Raw genomic sequence first — 26,542 nt, 5'->3', positions numbered from 1 at the left:
GTTAAGGCTTTGGTTAAAATGCAAGTGCCCTCAGATAAGGGAACATTCCCATCAGCTGCTAGTAAGTTATGAAGATGCATAAAAATAATGTTGTGAGCTGTTCCTCATGTCTTGGTGAGGATAAACTATCCGAGGCATGTTTTCTATTAGACAGATTGGTAAAAACATGAGGCATCAGAGAAAAGGGCAGAAAGGCTAGGATGTCTTTGCATGATTTGATTAATCAGACTTTCTTAGCTCTTACTGAAAGTCTAGAAAGAAGGTGTTCTTGGTGTAGAAGGTGTGAACATCAAGTTTCTGAGGTTCCACTGAGAGAGACTTATAAGTTATTGACTTCTCTTCAAAATTTCCCTCAACAGTCACCAATGGCTTTAGGCCAGACACATCCCTTGATACAGTCAATAGAAAGTACACAGAAATAAAATTAGGCTTAGCTCCTTTTTTTCTTTCTGTAAATCCTGGTTCACTGGACCACCATTTTGTTCCCAACTTTCATCTCTGAGTCGTTGCTCTAAAAGCAAATCAAAGCTCCAGGGCAGATGCCAATATTTGCCAAACCCTTCCCAGAAGGCTCTCTGTCTGAGATCTTTCTTGAAGTCCAATATCAGCTTCTTTCCCTTTCTCTGGGACCTGCTGAAGGAGAGTCTTCCAATGTGGTGAAGGTCACAGTATGTCACTGACGGACCCGTGGTTGTCAAAATGCCCCACCAGCGAGGCCAAGCTGCCAGTAGTTTGTAGAATGGTCACAGGCTAGACTCTGTCTCATGATTTCTAAATCCAGGCTGATATCCCAATAATAAAGCTTTTAAAAATAATCTGGTCCCACTAAATATAGTCTGCTCTGATGGCAGTGATGATTTAATCTCAGACATCGAAACCTTGAAACATCTGCAGGGCTGACAAACAGGAAGGTCATACACTTTCTTTTCTTCCTTCATTTACAAACATTTCTAGATAAAAATGAAGCTAAGATGGTGAGGAAGCCAGAAAAGGACATTCAAAGCTCATTACCCTAGCCTTTCAAAACCACATTCTAAACAGCAGCTGGTCCTAGATCTTTCATTGTACCTGCCCATGTTATTGCCGTGGTAATTTCATTATGAGCTTTTGTATGTCAGGGATCTGGGGTTTTCTTTCCAAGTCACTGAAAACTAAAAGGCAACATCTTTCATTGCCTGCCATTTCAGAATCAATAATCATTAGATTCTCTTTGTATATGTCATTGTTGGCATTTCCTTGAGCAAATGTTTTGTCTTAGGAAACTGGAAGAATATACATCCCGTGATAGTATATCATTGGTAGATTCCTTTGAAGAAAAGTGTCTTTTATATTCTCAGGTGCATTTACTAAGTTAGATTAATTGTTTACCAAATCATATGGAGGAATCTATGGGAGCTGTTTCAGGCTGTGCCGTTTTGGGGAAACATTCAACATAGATTTCTGAAGGCAGCTACCTTCCTTTGCTCCAAGGCAGAATACCATTTCCTTAAGCACAAATGAGCTGGTTTTTACATTGCTCCTGCAGTTGTGGCCTATAGATCTTTGGCTGCACCCTGGAACCACCAGGGAGGGGCCTTTAGAAAACCCTAATGCCTGGGTTTCAACACAAGAAGAGATTCTGATTTAATTGGCCAGAGCATGGATAACTACAAAAGCTGCCCAGGTGATTCTAGAACACGTTGAGTTTGAGAACAATGACTAACGGGTTCCGTTCAAGACAATGTCTTATGTTTACAAATGAAGAGACTTAGCATCTATATTATAGACTGAATGTTGGTGTTCCCTCAAAATTCACATGTGGAAGCCCTAAGCCCCAGTGTGACAGCATTGGGTGGTGGGGCCTTTGGGAGAAAACTAGGTGTAGATGAAGTTGTGAGGCTGGGGCTCCCCTGGGGGTTTATGGTCTTATGAGACAAAGAAGAGACACCAGAGCGCTCTCTCTGCTGTGTGAGGACACATCGGGGGGAAAGGTCCTCACCAAGAACTACTGCTGACATATTGTTCTTGCATTTCTAGCATCCAGAACTGCGAGAAATAGAAGTTTGTTGTTTAAGTCACTCAGTCCATGGTATGTTGTTACAGCAGCCTAAACTATACTGGCTAAGACAGTATCTGATTCTTCCTCATGTTTCCTTCTTTTGCTACGTACTGCTTCAAAACTGAGACTTGAAGGGTAGTGCTTTTGAAATAGTTAGCTTCACCGTCAATACCATTGCTATTTTCTCTCTTATTCTCTTTCCACAACTTTGCATGTGGAAAGGAATAAGAGATTAGAGGCGAGGCTACTTTTTGTCTGACCCCCACTTTCTTGGGAAGGTAATCAGACATCTGTCCCTCTCTTTCCTCTGTTGTATGCACTGTTTCCAAGAAAAGGAAGGAATTCTCAAGGCAGGCTTAAAAATGAGAAAGGCTCCTGGTCTGTTGTGAGGCCAGTCAGCAGCCCACTGGAGCTCACGGAGGCCCACTGAATTTAAACAGAAGAAAAAGATCTGGAGAACAATGAGGCTTTAGATCCCAAAAGCAGGACAGTTAGCCAACAGGTGCCTTTTTTTTTTTTTTTTTTTTTTGAAAACCAGTTACTTTCATGATTCTTTTTTCTGTCTCGAATTAAGTAGATTAAACTTAACTGATGTTGAGGTCCTTGTGAATTAAATTTATAAACTGTTTTAGAGCATCAGGCATTAGTCTTCTCAGTAATCTTTGTCCTGGAATTTAGCATATTTAAAAGCCACATCAAATGCTACGTCTCCTTCAGGATATTTCTTATGGAAGGGGGTCTCAAACCTTACTGTTCCTCAGAATCACTGCACTTGAGGGAAGTTATAAGAAAATGAGTATTTCTGGGCCTGTTCCTAGCAAGAGCCCTAGGAATATGAATTGTAAATAAACGTCTCAGGTGATTCTGTGTATTTGGTTCATGGTCACAGTGTAAGAAATACTATTTCAGTGTGTTTCTCATCCCCCCTTGTCCAGAATAAGTTCCCATCATGGTACAAGGTGTGTTCTCTTGATTTATGTTTTCCCTATTTTGGGTCCTTCCTGAACTAGAATATAGTGGGGAATTTTGTCTCTCTTGTTCTCTGTCTCCTCAGCACCTAAAACAGTGCCAGGTATGCTTTACATGCTCAATAAAATGCTTAATGAATATTCTGAATGTGTGAATTTTAAACGGACTTGGCATTTTAATAAATGGACAAAACACAATGAAAGAGAACGCTTGAAAATGAAGGTGTCATTCTCGAAGAGGAGAGTGTCTGGGTGCCAAAAATGAGGCACCCAGAATGTTTGGAATTTGCCTTTTGAGTTGAAGCAGGGCTGTAATTTGATTTAAGCTGATTGAAGTGCCCTGCAACTCCAAGGCCAATGGTGGGGAAGATGAGCCGCTTCAGTATTCCTTCATGATGTCCTCTACCCCTTTAGCTCATGCCTGTATTTTCACAAAGAAGGGGCATTAATAAAGGAGTTTGGGAACACCACAAAGGAGACATGTTGGCTAAATTAATGTATCCCTCCAAAATTCAGAATTCACTCAAATAGAGACTCAGGGTATACATCTGTGAATGATGTTTAATACTCGAGTGATGGTGAGAAAATGACATTTCTGAACTTGATAGAGATGTTTCTTTACAACCTTCTCAAAGCTGATGAGGAGTAATGAGACATTCCACTCTTGTGTGACATAGCCTCCTGGGTGGGAAGCCACAATAGCTCTTCCATAACTTAAAGATGGCCACTTAACTACCTGACTAATTGAAAAACAATCAGAATGTGGTCTTTAAATGCACTATTGATAAAAGAAAGGATGTCAAAATTTTACTTATTTAACCAACTTAACTAATAGCTTTATTTAACCAGTTCTGTCACAAACAGAGCATATTTATGGATTCGCCACTATGTGCAGAGAACATTAACTGACTCTAAAGGAAAAAAACTAGAAAATGTAGTCCTCAAAATTACATTACTTGGAAGTAAGGTCCTTGAGCTGATGCTAAATTAAATGAATTGAAACATCATTTAATGCTTTTTTCTTAATGACACTAGTGGAACATTTATTTTCTCGGAAAATTAGTTATGAGCAAAGACAGGCATTGTCTTTGAGAACTGAAAAATTAGTGGGGATAAATAAATACCAAGTCCGGGCATGATTTACAAAATCAAGGTGTTAGTGACACATCCCTTATTCTTTCACCTGATGGGGATTTATGAGACATTTATTCACATAGACCATTATGTTGCTTCAAGAGATGGTGGATTATATAAAAATCTACTAAGAGTCCATCTGAAAACGCACTATACAACGTTCTGAAGATAAAGTTGGAAAACAACCTGTCTTTCATTTTTTCGGGAATCTAAGAGTGTACTTTCCCTGGAATGTTCTTGTTCTGTTTCCCACGGCAAAGAGGGGTCAAATGCAGAGTGCCCTTTCACTCCATCCTTTGCACTGGGCAGGCCGGGTGGTAAGACAGAAGGAGAATTTGTCAAATAGTGAGCCAGTAATCACCCTGCACACAAATCTAGACCCTCGATTCAGACGGTGGAGAACGGTAGGCAGTCATGGGCAGGATGTTGTCCAACGGTCTATTCCCCAGCTTTATATTTCTGGTAGGTGGAGAATGATAATGAGAAAGTTGGCCTCAGGCAAGCCTGCTTGGTAGGGAATCGAAAATGCCTTCTCTTTGATGTCATGCTACAATCTGTTTTAAATATCAGTGTGGCCTCACTTTGGTTTCTGGTATATATATCAAGCCTTTCCTTTTACCTTTTATTTAAATGAGTGTTATAAAAAGTTTTGTTTCAGAGCAAGGAAACATAAAAAAAAAAATATGTATAACAGACTATTTAAAAAAGTTCCCATCTCCCTGATTTACTTTCTCATCGTCACCAGCTAGCTGAGACAAAGAAATAGTAATCATGACTATATTTCTACAGGTGGAAGTTGTCAAAGTTCTAGTTAGAACTTGAAGGTGAAAAGTAAAGAACAAATAATTCAAATTCAAATGGGTTAACTGGGCATTTACTGAGTTTCCAGCAGTGATAAAAACACAAGCTTGATTGATATCCAAACAGGGAACATGATACCTTTTCAATTCTGTTTTCCTGAGATTTCTTAAAGTAGATGGTAGGGATGCCGAGTTCAGAGGCAGCTATCCACTGCAGAGTGGCTCGAAGCTCAGCGTCAGGACACTCTGGCTCCAGGTCAAAGTTGATCACCAGCAGACTGCCCTGGCGGCTGGCTGCTCCCACTGGCACTCCAGAGACAAATTCTGAACACAGACACAACCACACAGCCTTACGATGCTTTCCACAGGGAGACACAGACAAATTGTATGTCAAAGTTATGGGAACGTGGCTTACCCTCAATGTTTTCTGACTGTCCTTTAAGAATCTCCTTTTCTTCTACTAATTCACTTTGGGAGAAAACAATAGTATATGGTTGGTAATATTTAGGAAGTGTAAGCTGTAAATGGAAGATGAAGTGATGGGTTTTATTGATCTAAAAGCTTCTTGAGTTTATTCTATGTTTATCGATTTTATAGAGTGAAGTAATACTAGGGAAATACCAAATTGACTATTAATGTAGGACTATAGGCTCTTCAATAAATATTCTGCCCCTAAGAAATAAAAAAGGCCAGATAAACTGCATGGTTTTAGTTGGGATAATTAGTGTGGGAGACACTGAGAGAGGCATCCTTCTGTTCTCCATCTCCTTTCCATAAACCTTCAGAGGTTCGAACAGTCAAGGAGAGATTATGTAGGTAACGAGTTTTCATTTCAGGATTTATCCTTCTTCTCTATTTTACTCATCATTTAAAGAACCATGTTTCCATTTTGACACAATGATTTTTTTCCCCCTCTATACTATGAGAGCAATGTAAATTTGCATTTTAGCCTAGGAAAATCCTTTTTCGACCTATAGATGGTTCTTTGATCTGAAGTAAGAAAAAGACAATCCGTGAACTGCAGAACTTAAATTGTACAACAAAATATCTGAATTAGTTGACAATTTTCTTTTTCTTTCCTATTATTGGGAGGATGTAGTAGGCTGGAGGAGGTTTAGAAGTAGAGACTCATAACTGAAGTAAATATTTCATTAAGTTTGGTAATGTTCAGTGTTTGAGGTATTTTCATATGGTGAGTACTTATTTGGGAGCCTTGAATAATGTAGTGGGAGAACTCAGCAAAAGCTTCCAAAAGGAGAACATATGTCCCAACAGCTGAAAGGAAGTGACCATTTGAGGAAGTCTGTGGTTGTCCTTTATTTTTAAAACGCGCTCTTAAAAATGCGTATTATTATGAGAAAAGATTCTCCCTTATATTTTATGTTACTGTTATTAGGAATAAAATGAAATTTATTCCTTGAGAGAGGATAGTCCTTTTCCCACACATACCTAATAATTATATTGAAGAATAGAAACTTTCCTATGGGTCTAGATTTTCTGTTAGATCTCTATGCGAGCGACGTAAGTGAAATGACACGTGGTATGTACAGTTTCTGCCATTATAACGCTGTACAATCCTGCTATGGCTCGTGGCATTGGTTTCCCCTGAATTCATATCGTCTGCGGGGTCATAGGCTCACACCATGGAGGCTTTCTCCATGGAGAAAGACAGAAAAAGTAGCTGCATAAACGTTTCCTGAAGCAGAAAAAGGAATTTATCCCAAAGTAGTTTTCCTAGGTGTTTGGGTTTTTGGTATTCCTTTTAAAAAACAAAATAAATACCCCCAAGATAATGTGTATGTTCATCTCTACTTGTGAATAATGACCTCGTGCAACAGGAAAGTATTCCTGCCACCTCCAGTCACTAAGGAGTCCTCGACAGGCAGGATACCTGATCACATAGTAAGCAGAAATGCTTTATCGGTGAAGAATAATTGAAGAAATAGGTCAGGGAGCCAATTTTGTCTTATACTTCATTTTCATTTTTCTGAAATTTTAGAAATCTCCAAATAACCAGCTAAGTCAGAGGTCAAAAAATTGATTCATTTAATTTTCCAGAAGAATTGCAAATTCTGATGCAGTCCTGACCTCGAGTTGCTCTCTCTTTCTGCACCGTATTTCATGTCATACCTATAGTGCTTTTCTAAGTGCTTTTTTCCCTTTGCTCTTTTAGAAGGTCCTCGTATTGCAGGGAGCAGAGCTATTGTGTGGGGATGACATCCCTTGATCGTGGCACGATTGATGTTAGACACATTGAGTAGTGATAATTCCAGGTGTCTACAAGTAAGGAAAAGCCATTCCCACTCTCATCTATTGGACAATGGTCTTCGCTGGCTGGCAGGGTCCAGTGCACATGGATTTTTGTTTCTCTGTGTCCAACTACGTAAAATGACATATACTTCTAATTACATGGATAAGCTTTATCGGACATGACTGCATCGTAGGGGGCAGATTTGAAATCCAGAAAGCCGTTGGTGGCAGGCTATTCTAGGCCTGAGTCCTTGCTCCAGTGACATGGGACCACACATGCTGGAGAACCATGGCCGTACAGACATGATGAGATCAGTGGCTGGGCACAGCCTGGATGATCACAATGGATTGCCCAATGGAAGTGGAGGGACAGGCTCACAATCAGTGCACCTCAGTGGCTACTTACTTAATCATGGGAGAAGCTGGCATGCTTTCCTGATAAATGTCCAGGTCCGTAATGCCAAGACTGCTAGTGGCACTACTGTTGCCATTGCTGACAAAGCAAAAGTTTACACATTAATGCCAGTCTCCACCACCTGGCCACACCTCTGACACTGACAGTCCACTGTTCTCGGGGCTCCTTCTTTCAGTCCCCAGAAGACTATTACTTTGTGTCTAGGACTCCTGACTCGGTATTTACGTCTGACCAGATTAGGGGAAAACACAACGCAAGACATTGTTTGGCTCAAGTCAATCATCATCATCGTTATCATCAACGATGTTTTCTGATTTCTGCAGTGTGTCACCCTTGATAGATCACACCTAGTGGGTGACAATCAGCATGACTTCTTTCTTCCTCACTCTAGTTAGAGTGGGGATGTTTATCTAGCAGCAAAAGACGCCTTGGGCTATTCCCACTGAAACTTCTGAGAATGAGATACTGGAATGCTTATATACCTGCTTTTGACAGAAACCCGTGAGTAGATGCATATTTTCCCTTTGCCATTCGGGGGATTTTTTCTGAGGGACATTCCATAGGATATGCACCTGGCTCATTGTTTTCTTATAGAACTACACAATTCACAGGTATAAAGCTAGGGAATGACAAAATGTTATAGCTCCTATATCTTAAAATCTTTGAGAAGGAGCAATATCTGCTACATTGTGTATCATGGAGAAGGAGGACTCACGTCTTGCTTCACTGTCATAGGTTACACAATCAACATATGATCTAGTTACCAGCCTGCAACTTATTCATTGAAACTCTGTGGAGTTGAGCTAATTTTTAGGCTCTGTCTGTACTTGCAAAATGGAATGCATCCAATTTCACCAAACCCACTGAATTTCCTCACACTCTCTCTGTTTTCCAATGATGTCTCTTCTAAGTAAGATTTCTGAAGGGTGAGAGTTGGTGTGTCGTAAGGGGACCGTCATCCCTTAAGAGTACCATGAGTAACCAACTAGTTCCCTCCATTTCAAATTCCTGTCTTGGGTTTCGTGTCTGTTACCGAATCTATTACTGATTGAAATCTGATGACTCTACATTGCACTAGAAGTATAATAGTTGACCCTATAAACTTCTGTTACATCCAAAGATTCAAATGTTCTTTGCTTTTTGTCTCTACATTGTAACATTTCTCACCAGTTTTTGAACTTTTAGGCAAGTTGTTTAACATTGTGAAAATTTCCTAAGTCTAAACAGATTGAACTGCCAGAAACAAAATTTTGAAGGAGTCACACACCCACATGCATTCGACTCCCATTTGTCAACTGGCCTCTCTGGAAAGTCTGCGGCCTTGTTGGCCCAGTATCCAATTAGACTATGGGCAGAAATGTGGAAATTCTTTTCATTTTTACCTCATAGAGGGAAAGTTTTTAGTTTATATCTCCTGACTGTCTGGGGTCCAGTCAAATCTGACCTCCCATTGACTCCTCTCTAGCTTTTCCAGAGTAACAATACAGAGGGCAGGGGAGAGAAAGGGGAGGAACATCAGGCCAAACAACACAACACAGTGTGGAAACACTTGCCTCATGTAAACCCAGCCTGGGTTGCATCTGAAATACAAATGAACCAGAAAGAAAGTATCAAACACACCAGGTGTAATAGCAGCTCTTATTAAAAAATTCACAGTTGTCATCATTGAATGCATTAGCTTGGGCTTACAGAGCAGGGAACACAACTGACTCTAAACCTTGGCCAAGGTAACTGAAGCCACAATTGGATAGTAAGGTACCTCTGAGCACAAATCATGACACGCAGGCGCCTTGACCTAGTGGGAGATTGCCTTTCTTGCACTCCCTCTTAGGGACCCTTTGCAGAGAGCCATTTAAAATGCATTTCTGGTACATGTGTTGAGACCTGTTTCCCTGGGAAGACGAGTGAAGAGCAGGTACCTCATGGATCGCTCACTGAGCTGCAGAAAACTACTGGATTCATCTAGGTTGTCGTCCTCATTGGCGAGCTGGGACCAGCTGTCTGTGCTCTCCCCACTGCTGCAGGGAGGGTTGGGGACCTCATCGGTGGCTCTGCCTTCTGTTGAGACTTCAGCCTCTGGTACGTCTCTGGCATCCAGGCTGTCACTGTAGACGGTAACACGTTATTACCAAGAGTGGAAGCACAAGACTGAACTTGTCACGGGGACCTTGCTGGCTGCTGTGTTGAGCACGAATCAGCCATAGTGAGTGGGAGGTCCTTCAACCCAGGTGGAATCTGTCTTTTAGGCTAATACTTCTGCTCATGGCCTAGGTCCCATTTTGCCTTTTCAGCCTTACTCTCCGTCAGCTTTCCCGTCTCTTCATTTGCTCTCTTTCTGCAGACTCCCTCTATTTATCGCAAAGATACATTGAAGCCCCGTGGCCTGCATATATAAGAATTATTGAGAGGCAGTGGTATTTAAAATGAAGAAACCCAGAGCATCCTCCCCAGAGATGATAATTCAATGGTTCCGCAGGGAGGCCCAGAAACCTGCATTTTTAAACAACTACCCCAGGTGATTCTAATGCATGTGGTATGTGAGCCATGCTGGGGAAAAATTCCCACTCCGGTCCTGGTGGTTTCGCCTAGAAATGCCTCTAAACAGGGTTGCACTTGCAGACACCTTTTTACACCATCCTTCCCCTTTGAGACTTCTGATTTATACTAGCACACCCTCTACTAGATTAATGTTTTCTAGATCAAGTTCCTCTCCAAAGCATTTAGCCCTTGCCAACTGGCTTTTCTCCTTCAAGCCTTTCCTCCGTGGCCTCCCCTGAATTTCTGCCTCTCTGGACACTTTTCGCCTGGAACTTGGTTCTCTGTTTTTCCTGTAAGTGTTGCTACAGCCAGCTCTGACTGTTCACTGCCCTCCTTTTCAGTCTGTCTCTAAGCAACCTCATCTCCTCTCCTGCCTATTGAAATCACTTCCACGTTTGAACTCCAGCCAGGGCCTCTCTTCTTGATTCTGAGGCTCTTTTTTCAGCTGGTCTTCTGAACATATTCAATCTGTCTCATTAACATCTCAAAATCAATGTGTCTGGGACAAATTCCAATTGCTTTCCCATCCTCTTCCTCTGTTTCTTATTTTTGTTGATTTTTCTGAGTGTCTGGGCTTAAAATCTTGCAGTCGTTTGATTTCTCTTTACATTCAATTATTTGCTGTGTTCTTTCAGTTCCAGCTCTAAAGAATCTCTCACACATACTTAAGCTCTGTCTCTACGGGCATGAAATTATCTTAATTTAGGTCCTCCTAAATTGCTAGAATTTTAGATTTGGAAGGAACCTCAAAAGTTTCCTGGGGATTAGGACTTATCCAAGATTGCAATGAAGCTTGGTACCAGATATTAGACCTCGAACTTTGAGACTTGTGGGCGTTTCACCCACCGTTACTCCTTGGCTTGACTGTATGGTATCAGCCACACAGTTGAGCCCCAACTCTTCCTCCTCTCTCCAAATCTTCTTCACACTGCCACATTAATGTCCCTGAAGCACATCAGTGACCGTTCTTGTCAAACACCTCCAAGGCCTCCCTGAAGCTAATCTCTGTCCTTCATGGCCTTCTCTGCCTGTCCAGTTTTATCTGCCTCCACCCTAGTCATTCCTCAGCAAACAAAACCATCTGTTGATTCTCCAGTGGGCCAGGGATTTCCTGTCTCCTCATCTTTGCCCAGTTGCTTCCTCTGACCAAATGCTGGTCAGCGACCAGGCCCCTTTGAGCTCCACTCCTGCTGTCCATTCTGTAGATTTCAGGTCTACCAACTGTCAGCTCTCCAACTTGGACAAGTCAATAAACCTCTCTAAGAAAAATGATAATACCCATCTCCCAAGGGTGTTTGGAAGATGTAAAGTAGAAAATAAAGATCATTTACTGCATTTAGCTTAGTGCCTGGTTCCTTGCTCCTAAGATTCCTTCTCACAGCACTCTAGAAAGGCGCGGTATGGAGGCGTGGCTGTTTCTAGCACGATGTGGTGCCAACTTGGGGTGACAAGAGATCCTTAATAAGCTAGATTTTCCTTTCAGAAATGTTGGTATTCTTCCAAATTGAGCAGGGAGAAAGGAAAAGAATGGATGCAGCCTAGATGTTTAGTGAATTTAGTTAAATTCAAATGAAAGAAAAGCTCATTGATGACAGATGGAAACAATATATTAATACATTTTTCCAAAAAAAGTGGAAATAAGCCAAGTACTGAGCACAAAGGAGAGGGCTCCCACACCATTTGTTTAGTTAAAAAGTAATTTCCTGGATTAATTTCTTGCTAAATTAGGAGGTTATGTCATTAGAAAAATTTATTCCAGTGTATTTCTTACTAAAGCAGAGTTACATCTCAGTGATTGGCAGTGAACATCCAGGTTAAAAATGAATCTGTCAGTATATTTTATTTTATCTCACTTTCATGCTCTATTTACATTAAATCTCATATTCCATGTTACGTAGCTGGGGAACTCAGAATGAATAATGATAATCACAAACAGTACTTCTCTTTTTCTTTTGAAATGCATAGCTTTGCATGTTTATTTATGAATAATGCACAGATGTGTTATGCAGATATATGTACATGGCTTTTTTCCACTTCTGATCTTACAGTTCACACACAGAGCTTTAGAAGACCATATTTGATATCAGATTAAATTTTAGAATTTCTGAGTTGGCAGGGACCCCAGTAATCATCTAGCCCAGTGTTCCCCTATCTTTATTATTAGAAAACTACTGTCATGACTTTTGCCATATCTGTATTCCTCCTGTATCATAAGAATAACAACACTTCTTTAAATCAGTTTACTTTATGTAACCTAAATATGTTTATCTGGAAAATAAATTTTGAGTCATTACTATAAACAGAAAAAAGGAATCACTTGCCATAGGTAGGAGGTAACAATAAAAATAGATACATAGCTAGAGTAAAAGCCTTCTTTCCAATAAGTCATGCATTAGTTGATTTACTGTAAAAAGTTCATTGAATGGGGAAATCATGACAATAAAACATGACACACTTAAAATATTTTAGTTCAACTTTAAATGCATAAACATGCACTTATTCATCAAACTTTAGACTAAAAAGATTTTGGTTTCCTCGATTTTCTCTATTCTATTTTTTTAACCACGGATTTCTGCTCTCATTTTTATTAATTTCTTCCTATGTTACTTTGGGTTTAATATGATCATCCTTTGTTTTTTTTAGCTTTTTAAGGTGGAAGTTTAGATCATTGATGTTAAATCATTTTTTACATAGAAACACTTACAGGTGTTAATTTCTTTCCCCAAGTGCTGCTTTAGTTGCATCCCACACATTTTGATATGTTGTGTTTTCATTTTCGTTCAATTCAAAAGTTATTCTAATTTCCCTTGTGACTTATTGTTTGACCAATGGATAATTTATTTATTTATTTTTTTGCCCTTTTAATTTTTTTAAAATTAGTTTCAGGTGCACAAAACAATGTGATACTTAGACATTTATCATTTATATCCCTCACACAGCGACAACCTCCCTCCCCCATCCACTACCCCTCTGACATCGCACACAGCCATTGCATTTCCACTGTCTCTATTCCTAATGCTGTACTCCGCTTCTTGTAAATATATATACATAGTAAATATTTATATATATATATATTTACTTCTTGTAAATATTTATATATATATTTACTTCTTGTAAATATTTATATATATTTACTTCTTGTAAATATTTATATATATATATTTACTTCTTGTAAATATTTATATATATATATTTACTTCTTGTAAATATTTATATATATATATTTACTTCTTGTAAATATTTATATATATATATTTACTTCTTGTAAATATTTATATATATATTTACTTCTTGTAAATATTTATATATATATTTACTTCTTGTAAATATTTATATATATATTTACTTCTTGTAAATATTTATATATATATTTACTCCTTGTAAATATTTATATATATATATTTACTTCTTGTAAATATTTATATATATATATATATATATATATATATATAAAATTGTAGTTGACATTACCAATGGATAATTTAGAAGTGTGTTGTTGATTTCCAAAGAGTTTTGGGGATTTCCCAGACATCATTTTGTTATTAATTTTGAATTTAATTCCGTTGTGATCAGAGAACGTATTCTATATGATTTCATATTTTAAAAAAGATTTTTATTAAAAATATTGCTAACATACAATATTAATTAGTTTCAGGGTATACCATAATTATTCAACATTTATATACCTAAAGAAGTGATCATAAGAACCATAAGTCCAGCAACCATCTGACACTGTACCATATTATCACAATATTATTGACTATATTCCCCATGCTGTACATTACATCCCTATTACTTATTTGTTTATACCTGAAAATTTGGATTCTTATTCCCCTTCACCTTTTCCCCCCTTTTTAAAATTTTCAATTACAGTTGAAATTTAATATTATTATTTTATATTAATTTCAGGTGTACAGCATAGTGGTTAGATATTTATATAATTTAAGAAGTGATCCCTCTGACTAGTCTAGTACCCACCTGGTACTATATATAGGTATTGCCACATCATTGACTATATTCCCTATGCTTTATGTTATATGCCCATGACTATTTTATAACTACCAATTTGTACTTCTTAATCCCTTCACCTTTTTCACCCTGCCTCCAAAACACTCCCATCCATAACCCTAACATATCTAGTACCCATCTGACACCATACATAGTTATTATAGTATTATTGACTATATTCCTTATGCTATACCCTACACCCCCCATAACTAGTTTATAACAACCAATTTGCACTTCTTAATCCCTACCTCTTTTTCACCCACAACCCCGCTTCCTCTGGCAACCATCAAAATGTTTTCTGTATCTATGAGTCTGTGTCTGTTTTGTTTTTGTTTTGTTGTTTATTTTGTTCTTTAGATTCCCTATATGAGCGAAATCACATTGCATCTGGCTTTCTCTGTTTGACATACTCCACTCAGCACAATACATTCCAGGCCCATCTATGCTGTCCCAGATGGCAAGAACCAATTCCCTTCCATAGCAGAGCAATATTCCCTTGTATATGAGGTACCACCTCCTCTTTATCCATTCTTCCATCAACAGACACCCAGGCTGCCTTCACATCTTGGCCACTGTAAAGAACACTATAATGAACACATGAATGCCCACATCCCCTCAAAGTAGTGTTTTGGGTTTCTTTGGATAAGTACCCACAAGTGGGATTACTGGGTTCTTCTTTGTCTCTATTTATAGACTTTGTTTTGAAGTCTATTTTGTCTGGTATAAGTATTGCAACCCCAGCTTTTTTGTGTTTCTTTTTGTTTCCATTTTCATGAAATAAGTTTTTCCATCCTTTAACTTTCCATCTCTGTGTGTCTTTTGATCTGAAATGATTCTTTTGTAGGCAGCATATATAAGGGTTTTGTTTTCTCACCTATTCAGTCCTCCTTTGTCTTTTGATTGGAGCATTGAATCCATTTACACTGAAAGTAATTGTTGATAGATATGTACCTATTGCCATTTTATTATTCATAATTTTGATTTCTCTTTCATCTTAAAGAAGTCCCTCTAACATACCATGTAATACTGGTTTGGTGGTGATGAACTCCTTTAGCTTTTTCTTGTCTAGGAAGCTCTTTATCCACCCTTTGATTATAAATGATAGCCTTGCTGGGTAAAGAATGCTTGGTTATAGGTCCTTGCTTTTTGTCACATTGAATATTTTATGCCAATCCCTTCTGGCCTGCAAAGTTTCTATTGAGAAATCAACTGACAATCTTATGGGGGCTCCCTTATACGTGACTTGTTGCCTTTCTTTTGCTGCTTTTAGGATTCTCTCTTTGTTTTTAACTTTTCCCATTTTAATTATAATGTGTCTTGGTGTGGGCCTGTTTGGGTTCATCTTACTTGGGACTCTCTGTACTTCCTGGACTTGTATGTCTATTTCCTTCACCAAGTTAGGAAAGTTTTCAGTCATTATTTCTTCAAATAGGTTTTCAATCCCTTGTTTTCTCTCTTCTCCTTCTAGTACCTGTATGATACAAATGCTGTTACATTTAATGTCCCAGATGCCCCTTAAACTATCCTCATTATTTTGGATTTTTTTTTTCTTTTTGCTGTTCTAATTTGGGTGTTTTCTGCTACCTTGTCTCCCAAATCACTGACTTGATTTTCTGCATCATCTAATCTGCTAGTGCATTCTTCATTTCAGTTATTGTATCGTCACTTCTGACTGGTTCTTTTTTATGGTTTCTATTTCCTTTTTTATGCTTGCTATCTCTTTGTTGAAGTTCTCACTGAATTCCTTAAGCATCCTTGCAATCAGTGTTTTGAGCTCTGTATCTGGTAGGTTGCTTGCCCCCATTTTGTTTAGGTCTTTTTCTGGAGCTTTGTGCTATTTTTTTTGGGGGGATGTATTTCTTTGTTTCCTCACGTTGCCTGCATCTCTGTGTTTGTTTCTAGGTATTAGGTAGATCATCTATGTCTCCCAGTCTCGGCCAGATGGTGTTCTATGGTAGGTGCCCTTGCACAATCACCCTGGTCACCTGCTCCAGGTGCTCTAGGAGTGTCCCATGTGTGGATTGTGTGTGCCCTCCTGTTATAGTTGAGCCTTGATTGCTAATGGCATGTCAGTGGGTGGGACTGATCCTTAGGCTGATTGGCTGTGGGATTTGGGTTCATCCGCAGCTTACAGGCTGCTATGCATGGGCTTACCCTACTGAGTGAGATTTGCTTCAGTGGGCTCTGGTACCTGTTGAAACCACCCTTTGTGTGTGTCACTTATAATTCTCTCCATAGGTATGCTATTGAGGTTTCTATTTCAATGATTTTATTTACTTTAAATAATTATTTTATATCTAGAGGTTTTCATTTCAATGATTATATATGTCATCTATTACAGTATTCAGCTGATTTTAAATCTACCCTATCCTATTTTGATCATAGTTTGTTCCTTGCACCTGTTTTGAACACCTTATTTTTTTCAACCATTTAAAATATATGTATTTTATATTCTGTATCTAATAATTCCAACATCTGAAATTCTTGTTAGGGCTAATTCTGCCATCTGATGTTTGTGCTGAGTCTTGCTTACAATGCCTTGATTCAATGTGTATCTTGCAATTTGAGGTTCTGAGCTCAAATTTGCTGGGGCGTCCTCTGTTGGAATCCTTTAAGACTTGGGCTACAACATCCAGAGATTTATTTTTGTCCCTGCCAAGGTCTCATAGTTTTGTCAACCTGAGTTTGCTTTAAGGTATTTTACCAGCTTGGGGGGTTCCCTGGACCACTTAGATGGTACAAATTAGAACTCCAAACAAGCATTAGGTTAAAAATTCTTAAGAGATTCACCCCCTCCCCCAGAAACCTAACCCTGAAAGATAATCTTTTTTAAAAATATCAAATCCCTTTTCTAGTGGGTAACCCCTTTCCTAAATTCTTATTTATACTGAGGACATAACCTTTCAAAATATGGAGCTGGGTGTCAGTTCTAAGTGTTCGTCATTCATGGGCCCACAGTATCATTTCCTGGTTTCCTCAAGGCTTTAGAAAATGAACCTTTGGGTTGCTGAAACTGGCAAATGCTTTAAGTGCAGCTGCATAATCAGCTTTAACTTACCACTTTTGTTTCCAGATCCTTTCATTTTCTGCCTCTGAGATGAGCCCTGTATTTAAAAGGATTCAGCCCTGTATTTAAAAGGATGTTTATTATATTTAATCCAGACTTTCTAGTTCATTCATAGTGGGAGAATTTTTCAGGCTAGCTAGAACAGCATTATGTGAAATGCAAGTCTCACGTCAGTTCTTCACATGGCTGATACTTTGTCTTCCTTTCGGTCTCATCTCAAATGCCAACATCCTATCTTAGGTAGACACTACCCCAATCAGTTATTCTCTATCACATTATTGTTTTTATTTTTTCTCCCTTCACACTCTTGTCTAATAACTTTGTTGTTTTTTTTCCAAAGAGGTTTTCCATGTATATTGTTTGTCTCTCCCACTGATGTGTAAGAGCCATGGGACCAGGCACCAAATCTCTATATTTTTCTGTGTCTGAAGCCCTAAGGATAATGTGCACCCCAGAAAGGGCATCAAACATTTATTGGAAGAATAAGTCTTCTCTTGAAGCAAATATAAATGAACACACAACATAAAATATGCTTCTAAAAAATCAGATTAGGTCAGTGAGTACTACATGTGATGCTCAGAATTCTCAGTTTGGTGTTTATACCTTGTGGTCTCAACTTATCAAAAAGATTATTATTCTTCAATCATCTCAGAGAGGGCAGATGAGTTAAGAACATAATAATGCCAACTGAGAGGACAATATTTTCCAGAAATGAAGAACGGGGTACCCTACATCATTGAAGCTCTTTATAATTGAGGGATAATTCAGGTATCTGGACAACTGTGGTGGCCTGAAATACAACAAGCATTTCTATTTGGGTCTGACTTCCATAATATAGTCTGAAGTTGTTATTCTTTTATTACACAAAAAAGTAAGAAAGTGATTTTATGTTGAGCTTTTATGAAGTTTTCAGTAAGAATTATGAAAATGTCCCTCAGATAGTAGCCTAAAAATATCCTCAGGACATAACACCTCCCACCTCTAAACAAAATTAAGAGTACCTGTCTCACCTAACTCTCTTGTGGGTAAGTGGGTAGGAACTCCTTCATAAGGAATTGAGTTCCATTTTTAGATATTTTGACACATCAAATTTCATGATAACAACTCTGAGCTTAGGAAAAAGGATCTATATATGACTAATTTCTCCTCTTGCAAATCCTGGGAATTCTCCTGTTGTAATAAAATTCTCACACTGTTTATAACAAGTTTTTCTTAGGAAAATAATCCCCTGGAAAAAAGGCAATGATATATCCTAACCCAAAACAACAATTACCATAAAGTAAACATTCATTTAGTAGGCACGGATTTAAGAGCTTTATGTGCATTTCTTTATTTAAGTCTTAAGAATCCTCTTATGACTTTATTATTATTATTATTATTATTATTATTATTATTATTATTCCCATCTATAGGTGAGTAAACTGAGGTAGAGAGATTAGGGAACTTGCCCAAGGTGACATGGTTACAAGGTTAGTTAGTGGAGTTCATGTTCTATAACAATTCTTTATATTGTTTCACAAAGTAGAACATATTTAATATTTAGTATGTTTTGGAAGCAGACCCATCTCTTCAATTTTTAAGGCTGGTGATTTCACATTTTTTTCTTTCATTATTGGAAAGCAAAATCAGAAATCTATATCATGAGAGAATGTGTGCTTGGGTCATTATGAGGAACACAAACCTAAATCAGTTGGAGGCTTTCTTTATACATCTTTCTCCAATTCTTTGACAGTCCCCAAGCTGTACCTATTTTAAGCATAATAGTGACACTTAACTCAAAACTATATAATGAATTTTATTTAACTTCAATGACAGTCCTATTTGATTTGAGCCTACAACCATGAATCTTGTTGAACTATTAGTTCATGAGTGCTCCCTAGCACTCATGAACTAGGTAACCTTTGACTAAAAATCTCAGCACTCATGAACTAGGTAAACTTGGACTAAAAAGTACTAGGTAACCTTTGACTAAAAATCTCAGCTGGTTTATTTAGAGTCTCAAGGAGACTCTAAATTAGATACTGAAATCTAAAATAGGCGTGTTCCATTGTCTCCTATCTCAAGTTAAAGTAATTTTAAAGAATTGCACATTGGCTGTTTAGTTTCTTCAACTCTTTGATAACTTTTAAAAACTTGGAATTCTCCATTCTTCCTGTCGTAGGTGAATGTTAAAATGAGGTGAGGTGCTCCTGTAAGACTTTGATAAGTATTGTCTTTAGCTGAAGAATTACTGATACATAAGAACTTGTCTTCCTGGTTAACTTAACCTATATTTCATTTGGTTTAACTTTGTGTTCTTTTGCTTGTTTGTATACTTTCATGCTTTCTTCCCTTTGATTTCTTCCCAAATTTAATCCAGTTGGAAAGTTAAGTTCTTAGCACTGTGTGGTTGAGAATGGAATACATGAACCTGGACCACACACCACCCACATCTGGTAACGATGCCCTATAATGATGGGAGAACACCAGCACCTAAGAATGGATCCCTTTTGCTTTCCTGGTGAAATGGGGAGATACTGGGGACACCTGAGAGCTGCTAAAATTTGATGAAGGCTGTGTTCAACTTGTTTATTGCAACTAAACATTAAAAAACCCCAGGTTCTTTGTACAATATGCACATGTCTCTGAAAAGACGGTGCAGGCTATTACTCAACTAATGTTTCCCAAGGCCAGTAGCTTAATTTTTGTTTTCTTCTGTGTTGTTTAATTTTAACTATAGACCAAACATCTAAACATGATACAATAGTTTCATTCAAGAATCTTATGAATTTTCTACAGAAAATGGGAGTTTTAAAAGGAATTGACACTTCTTTAGGCAGTCTGAGAGAGATAATTACTTTGCCTCAAATTCAAAAAGCACTGTCACCTACAATTACAATTTTCTGGAAGAGAAATTTAAATGACAGTACTCTAGTGTTGTTTTGTCCTTAATGCCACCATAATTATACCATGCATCTAAGGAGCCAGCACTTGTGGGACACAGTGTCCTTGCAAAGATCTTTAGAACAAGGCAAAAAAGAAAAACTTGAAAGAGAAAGCCCTAGAGAAAAATGATACCAAAATATTTAATATCAGTTTCGAATATTAAAGTTTATTTAAATTAATTTTTTTTTCAAATGGATTAGTTCACATATTTTTCTTTTTTGCTTAAAAATGGCCATGGGCAAAATTTTAAAAGGAAGCATACTATGGACGATTAATTTCAATAGGGAGAATAATACCCTAGTTCCTGTATTACGTAAATGAATCCAGTTTGTTTTAGAAATTGAAAAAAAAAATACTTCCATCTTTCATTGAAAGTGCATGGTAACCCAGGGTGGTCATTTATTGTCTCGGGAATTCAGTTCTTGCATCAATAAATCCCTAAGATTTAGAATAAATACTAATTAAGATGTAAACTCCAGTCCCATGCACCCTTATCTAGTCTCAGAGATGATTCACTCACCTATGATTTTGGCGGGCACTCTCGGCAGTGTCTCCATCCCTTGCCACATCTGGGCCTTTTTCTTCTTTCAAATGCTCTGCTTCCTCTAGGGGGCCGCATTTGGAGACGATGTGTTCAGGTTCGCCAACACACTCTTCTTTCTGATCTGTTTCAATCTGAATTAAAGGCACTTCCCTTGAACAAAGTGATCGCCTGGTGTGGTTTGGAGGGAGACCATCACGGCACAAGGAAGTTTCCTTTTTAGAATCTAAACTGTTGTGCTTTGTAAGAGGAGCATCTTTGCTTGGAGCCGACTCGAGGGGATGTTGGCTTCTGGTAACAGAGTCTTTCTTTGGGTAATCAATAGTCTCCTGGACAAGGAGAATTGGCCCACTTGGCACTCTGCTGGAAACTAATCTGTTTGCACTTTTCTCCACGTGCACGGGAGAGCCACCAGAAACGGGCTCAGCATCAGCTGCCTGGGCATCATCCACTATAATTTTGTTCTTCCGCATGAGAGCCTCGATTGAGTTTGCCCACGTCTCATGAATTAACATAGTTGTGATCTGGTCGGTTCCACCTCTTCGATACAAGCAAGAGTCGGATTTGCAGAGCCCGGATGAGGAAGCACCACTGACTGGTTCTACACTCAGGAAATCTCGCTGGCTGTTTTGCGCAAAGCCATCTAAGGAGTTGGCTTTGAATGGCGCATTCACCGTCAGCCTGGCGCCCAGGGATCTGCTATCTGGCATGGACGACTGTCTGTAACACAACGGGGATCGCAGAGAAGGTGACAGTAAGCTGGCTGTCCAATCCTGGCTGCTTCGTCTGGAGGAGGTGCTGTCTTTGCTTTCTCTTTCCACGTCCCTCAGCATGTACCTATAGAACTCCTCCGTTATACTCTCGGTGCTGGACTGCTTGGAGGGACAGCTCGGCCTCACACTGAGGTGGTCATTTTTCCTGCACGCCTGCTGCATAGCTGAATTCAGAATGCTGCTGGCATTCTTGCCTGCGTAGTAATCCAGCAGTAACTCAAATCCTCTGCCTTCATTTTCCATCTGGTTCACCATGAACCTGGAAAACTCATCTGTGATGCTCTCACAGCTCGACTGCTTGGAGACGGAGCTGGCTCTGCTAACTGGCTGACTTAGGGTGCTCATTAAACCCAGGCTGTTGACATAGGCTCTGACATTTGAGTCCTCCTCAGCGATGCTTTCACAGCTGGAGGCCTTCAGCCGGTTCCACCTGTCTCCGCTATGTAACCGATTCCGGGGCAAGCTCTGGGCTTGCCAGACGCCATCCACCATGGAAAACTCTGTGAGGTTCATGATCTTAGCTGCCACTTCGTTTGCAAAAATATTGACAGAATCTGGGACGTCCTCAAGGTTCATGGACTCATCCACAACCCTGTTCATCAGCTTCTCTTTAAGCTCCGGATGCTCATCCGTTTTCCTCTTAATCTCACTGAGCCGTGGTGGCTTGTGTTTCCTCACGGTGGCACCACCGGCCTGGCTCTCCTTCCTCTTCAAGGATCGGCAGGATACGTTCGGGGTAACCAGAAAATCATTTCCTCTTTTCCATGCACAAAACCAGGGCTGTTTTCCATTTGAGTTGTCAAGGCAAATTGCTGCGATTTCAGTTGCCATGGAGACAATGGTCTCTGCTAATTCTTCCGCAAAGTCTGTAATGCAGTATGCCTCTGTGTGTTTTGCCTGTAGCATGGATTGAGCAGGAAGCGGCACGTCATTCTCTAACAAAGACAGACTAACTTGAACTTCATTTTTTAGAGGCGGAGTGTTTGGACTGAAGCTGTCCTTTGCATCCTGGGAAACGCTGCTGCACTTGGTGACTGTCGGTGTCCTCTGTCCCTCTGAGGGGACTCTACCTTCACTCTCATTGTGACTGGGCATCTGATGAGGGTTTTTTGTATCCTTTGCCATGGTTCCTTTCAGATATATTTCCTCAGGGGATGTTTTAGCAATCGAAGCACCAGGCACTCTGGGACTACAAGACAGTTCAGATTGCATTGTTGGGCTCTGGAAGAGGCCTGGTTTCGCTGGGCTCTTGCTGTCTTGCTTTGGATGCACCTTATCTATAGCATCATTGATAACAAGACTAGTGCTATGTGGATTGCTAAGTGGATGGTTGCTGGAGTATTCAGTGGTTTTCATCCATGCCTGACCAGCAGCTTGATTAGGTGGCTGGCAGCCTAGGTCTGTTTCTCTCCATCCAATGGTCTCCTTAGAAAGGATGGTGGGACATTCACCCAACTGTACAAGATGGCTCATCTTCTTGAATGTGAAGCATATCACATTGAAGAGCAGTTGATTTGTACTTTCCATCAAGGTGTCCAGAGCTTCAGATGAATGCCTGCCATTGTTGGGGTCGATGATTTTATTTTTTTGGTGAACTTCATCAATGGCATGTTTCAGGATAACATTGGACAAGGCCAGGGCCAGTTCATTTCCGAGGACGTTTTCTGAGCACAAGGCCTGAGGCTTTGAAACAGTTTCCATGATTCTCCTGCTCATTGATTCCATGAGGTCTCCGAAGCTGCTGTAGGTTTTAGGCTTTGTTAGAACGAGAGAGGCCTCCTTGAGCAACGCCTCTGCGATGGCTTCATTTCCCAGCTCCGTGCCCCTGCTTGTCACTAAATTACAAAGTGGGGGGATTGCTGCACAAGACTCAGCTGCAGACAAGAGGCGACCTGAAGCCGCTGGGTACTTCACCTCTCCTGTTTCACCCAGGCCACAGACAGCCACGGCACTCGCCACTTGAGTCATGCCACACAAAGCAGATGAAAATGAGTATTCACTAAGGGAAGTTTCCTTGAGTACTTGGGATGCTTGAGTTTGCAGTGGCTCATTGCCTCCTAGTGGATGGTTTGAAACCAGGGCTTCTTGCTCCATCTTGAGTCTTTCTGTGGCCTTTGGACTGGAAATAGTTCCAATCACAGTGGCTGCACAAGCTAATGCTACTTCTAGAGCACTCTGGGGCTGTCTACTAGAGGTTTCTCCAGAGGGGATACCTGAGGTTTCAACAGCGAGTTCCATCTCAGGCCATGAAGAGATGCCTGGCTCAGGGGCAGCATCACTGCCATCTGGACTCTGAACAATGACAATTTTGGGGAGCTCATTCCATGACCGAGGGACCACGATATCTTTCGTGGAACAGCCACTGGAGAGCAGAGCACTTCCTACAGAGACACTGACCACAGAATCCTGGGGAAGTGTAGGCTGAGACTGAGATAATCTAATAAATGCATCTTGTAGCACGGACTCTGCTAAATTTGTAGCATACTCTCCAGTTGTGGCTTTTCCATCTTGTATGGGAAGAAGAGAGTTTGTTCCATCTCCAGTGTCTCCTTGGTCTAAGCTGTTGCCATGCTCAGTGACAGTACCACAGGCAGGAGGTCCATCTTTCTTAACCATCCTGGAGAAATAAGCATTGCCTGGAATATATACTGCCTGCAATTTTTCCACTTGACCTTTACATTTTTCTGAATAATAATAATTTGTGGCTGATCTGTCATTTCCCACAGCTCCACCTTTCCACTCTGATGGGTTGACTGATGGATCTAGACTCTGAAAGATTGTATCTTCTGCTCTTTTCTCCAGAGATCCTTCTGTTTTAATCAACGATGTATGATACTTGCTCATGTACTTGTCTTCCAAAGTATTAAGTGACTTTTCCTTATTGTAATTCCATTCCTCTTGGGTGGTTTCCTTTGGCTTTTTACTTTCCATAACACTGGCTGAGACATTTATATTTTCACGGCCTAGTGAAGAGAAAATGAAGACCGCTTTTACTTTTGGGATAGCAGGTGCTCATGAGTCTAAAATAATAATTACTTTCTAAAAATGCTTTAAAGCATCATCTATCTTTCCCCACTAAAATAAATAAATAAATACATAAATAAATAAAATAAAATGAAATAAATAACATTTGGATGTTTCCTCAGGAAGAAAATATCTGAAAAAGCTTTTGAGTTTCATTACGGAATGCCACCCAACAACATGGCTTTCGATGCAGAATACAAATGCAGTGCTAGAATGGGAGAAGAAGGCTTTTGGGAGCTGAGATCTGGTCACCATTCTTCAGGGGAAAAGTAACCCCCAAATTGCATCCTGTAGTTTCCTAGTGAGTAAAGAGGGTAGAAGGGGGATATTTAGAGCAACCTCAATAGTGGGTCTTGTTACAAAGTTTTGCTTTGAAAGTTGCATAGGACTTGCCACAGGGACAGTAGCCACAACACCTGGATTATCTCTTTCTAAAGTTAAGAGTGGGGGAGCGGAGCCCTTTATTCACAGAGCTCCACGAATAAGTCAGTAGAAAGAGTGACTAAATGAGTACTAAGCACTTCCTGGGTTATTTCCTTCTGTCCTCACATTAATAATAGTATAATATAGTCACGTACCACGTAACGACGTTTCAGTCAATGTCAGACCACATATATCACGTTGGTCCCATAAGATTATAATGTAGATGAACATTTCCCATTGCCTAGTGACATTGTAGCCATTACAATGTCCTCCTAAAACTCTTTCTACTTATTAAAGACAAAGTTTGCTGTAAAACAATATACAGTGTTACACCGGCAGCAGTCTCATACATCTTGTGTTTACTGCATCTCTTGATCTCACCATTTTCTCTTGTGCTTGATTTAATCTCATGTTGTTTTGTACCGTAATGTGCTGTACAGGTTTGTAGCCTAGGAGCAATAAGCTACCCCACAGAGCCTAGGTGTGTTCTGGGCTGTACCATCTAGGGTTGTGTGAGTGCACTCTGTGATGTTCGCACAATGACAAAATCACCTTAGATGCATTTCTTAGATGCATTTCCCATCATGAACTGGCACATGACAATAATATAACATAATATAAAGATATAATTATCATATAATATAAGTTTAAATGCAATAGTGCTATCGTAACTATTATACCCCCAAATTATGGCTAAGGGCTCAGAAAGACTAGATAACTGACCCCAGATTTCACAGCTTCAAAGAGGCCACGTGAGGCTTCAGGCCAGTCTAACTTGGCTTCAACAAATAGGTGGCTTTTATGCACGTCTTAGGGAAGTTAACTTTCCTCCCAGTGATACTCTCCATCTCTTGGCAGGCAGGACAATGTCCCTTTAAGACACACATCACCCCTAAGGCATCTTTAGAGAGAATGGAGCCATCAAACCATTAAGTCTAAATGCATCACTCAGCATCTTCCCTACTGTTTTCTTATCCTTCTTCCTGCCCTGAACTCAGTTAGTGAAGATTGTGATGTGTCAGCAAAACTGATGAGGCTTGACACTTTTCTCAAATTTTATCCAGACATTTTTAGAGGATGACTAACTTCAGAATGAGCATCTGTTTTACTGGCAAGTCCTCACCGTTCCTATATTCTTCCACCTCGCTTTCCTCCTCCAAGTGCTCAGACGCAGTGAGAAAGTCTTCCTCGATTGAAGACAGGGAACAGTTTGTGTCATCCTCCACTTTCAAAACGTTTGTATCCAGGTGGAGCTGCCGCTCCTGCACCAGTTCCAGACCAATCAAGAATTTGTTAATTTCAAAGATGATGCAATTAGTACTGTTTGGTCTGTTCCCTCTGGCACATTGGACCAAGCAGATATCTGGTAGCCAAGGACACTAAAAGTAGAGAGACAAAAGGCATTTATTAAAAGAGAAAATAGAAAACCATTGACTGACATTTCTTCTTCCACAAATCTCTCCTGTTAGAAGGAGTGGGGACTTTTAAAATATTTGGAATATCTTCTGGTCTTATACTGATGAGCTGCTTCAAAAAACAAACAAACAAAACAAACAAAACAAAAAAAGCAAAAAAAAACCCCTTCAAATGATATTTGGGAACACAGAATACCTAGGAAAAAAATTAACTTAGGGGAAA

The 26,542-nt window shown here is 39.5% G+C and overlaps 1 protein-coding gene across 8 annotated transcripts in view; it reads right to left on the bottom strand.

The window, feature by feature from the left end:
• SPHKAP (SPHK1 interactor, AKAP domain containing) overlaps positions 1-26,542 on the bottom strand; it is a 119,568-nt gene that overhangs the window by 6,263 nt on the left and 86,763 nt on the right. Inside the window, exons 7-13 of one of the 8 annotated variants that reach the window (XM_033111822.1) lie at positions 26,028-26,283; positions 20,664-24,420; positions 9,525-9,710; positions 9,159-9,185; positions 7,597-7,683; positions 5,356-5,408; positions 5,080-5,264 (exon numbers count right to left, since the gene is read on the bottom strand). In XM_033111822.1, the coding sequence (XP_032967713.1) occupies positions 5,080-5,264; positions 5,356-5,408; positions 7,597-7,683; positions 9,159-9,185; positions 9,525-9,710; positions 20,664-24,420; positions 26,028-26,283 (4,551 nt within the window). Of the gene's footprint in view, positions 1-5,079; positions 5,265-5,355; positions 5,459-7,596; positions 7,684-9,158; positions 9,186-9,524; positions 9,711-20,663; positions 24,421-26,027; positions 26,284-26,542 lie in introns of those variants that run through there. The other 7 variants (XM_033111820.1, XM_033111819.1, XM_033111821.1 and 4 more) reach the window with 7 other exon arrangements.

Source organism: Rhinolophus ferrumequinum, chromosome 8, assembly GCF_004115265.2.
Source record: "Rhinolophus ferrumequinum isolate MPI-CBG mRhiFer1 chromosome 8, mRhiFer1_v1.p, whole genome shotgun sequence".
NCBI classification, from domain to species: Eukaryota; Metazoa; Chordata; class Mammalia; order Chiroptera; family Rhinolophidae; genus Rhinolophus; species Rhinolophus ferrumequinum.
This window is presented reverse-complemented; position numbering and strand designations above follow the sequence as displayed.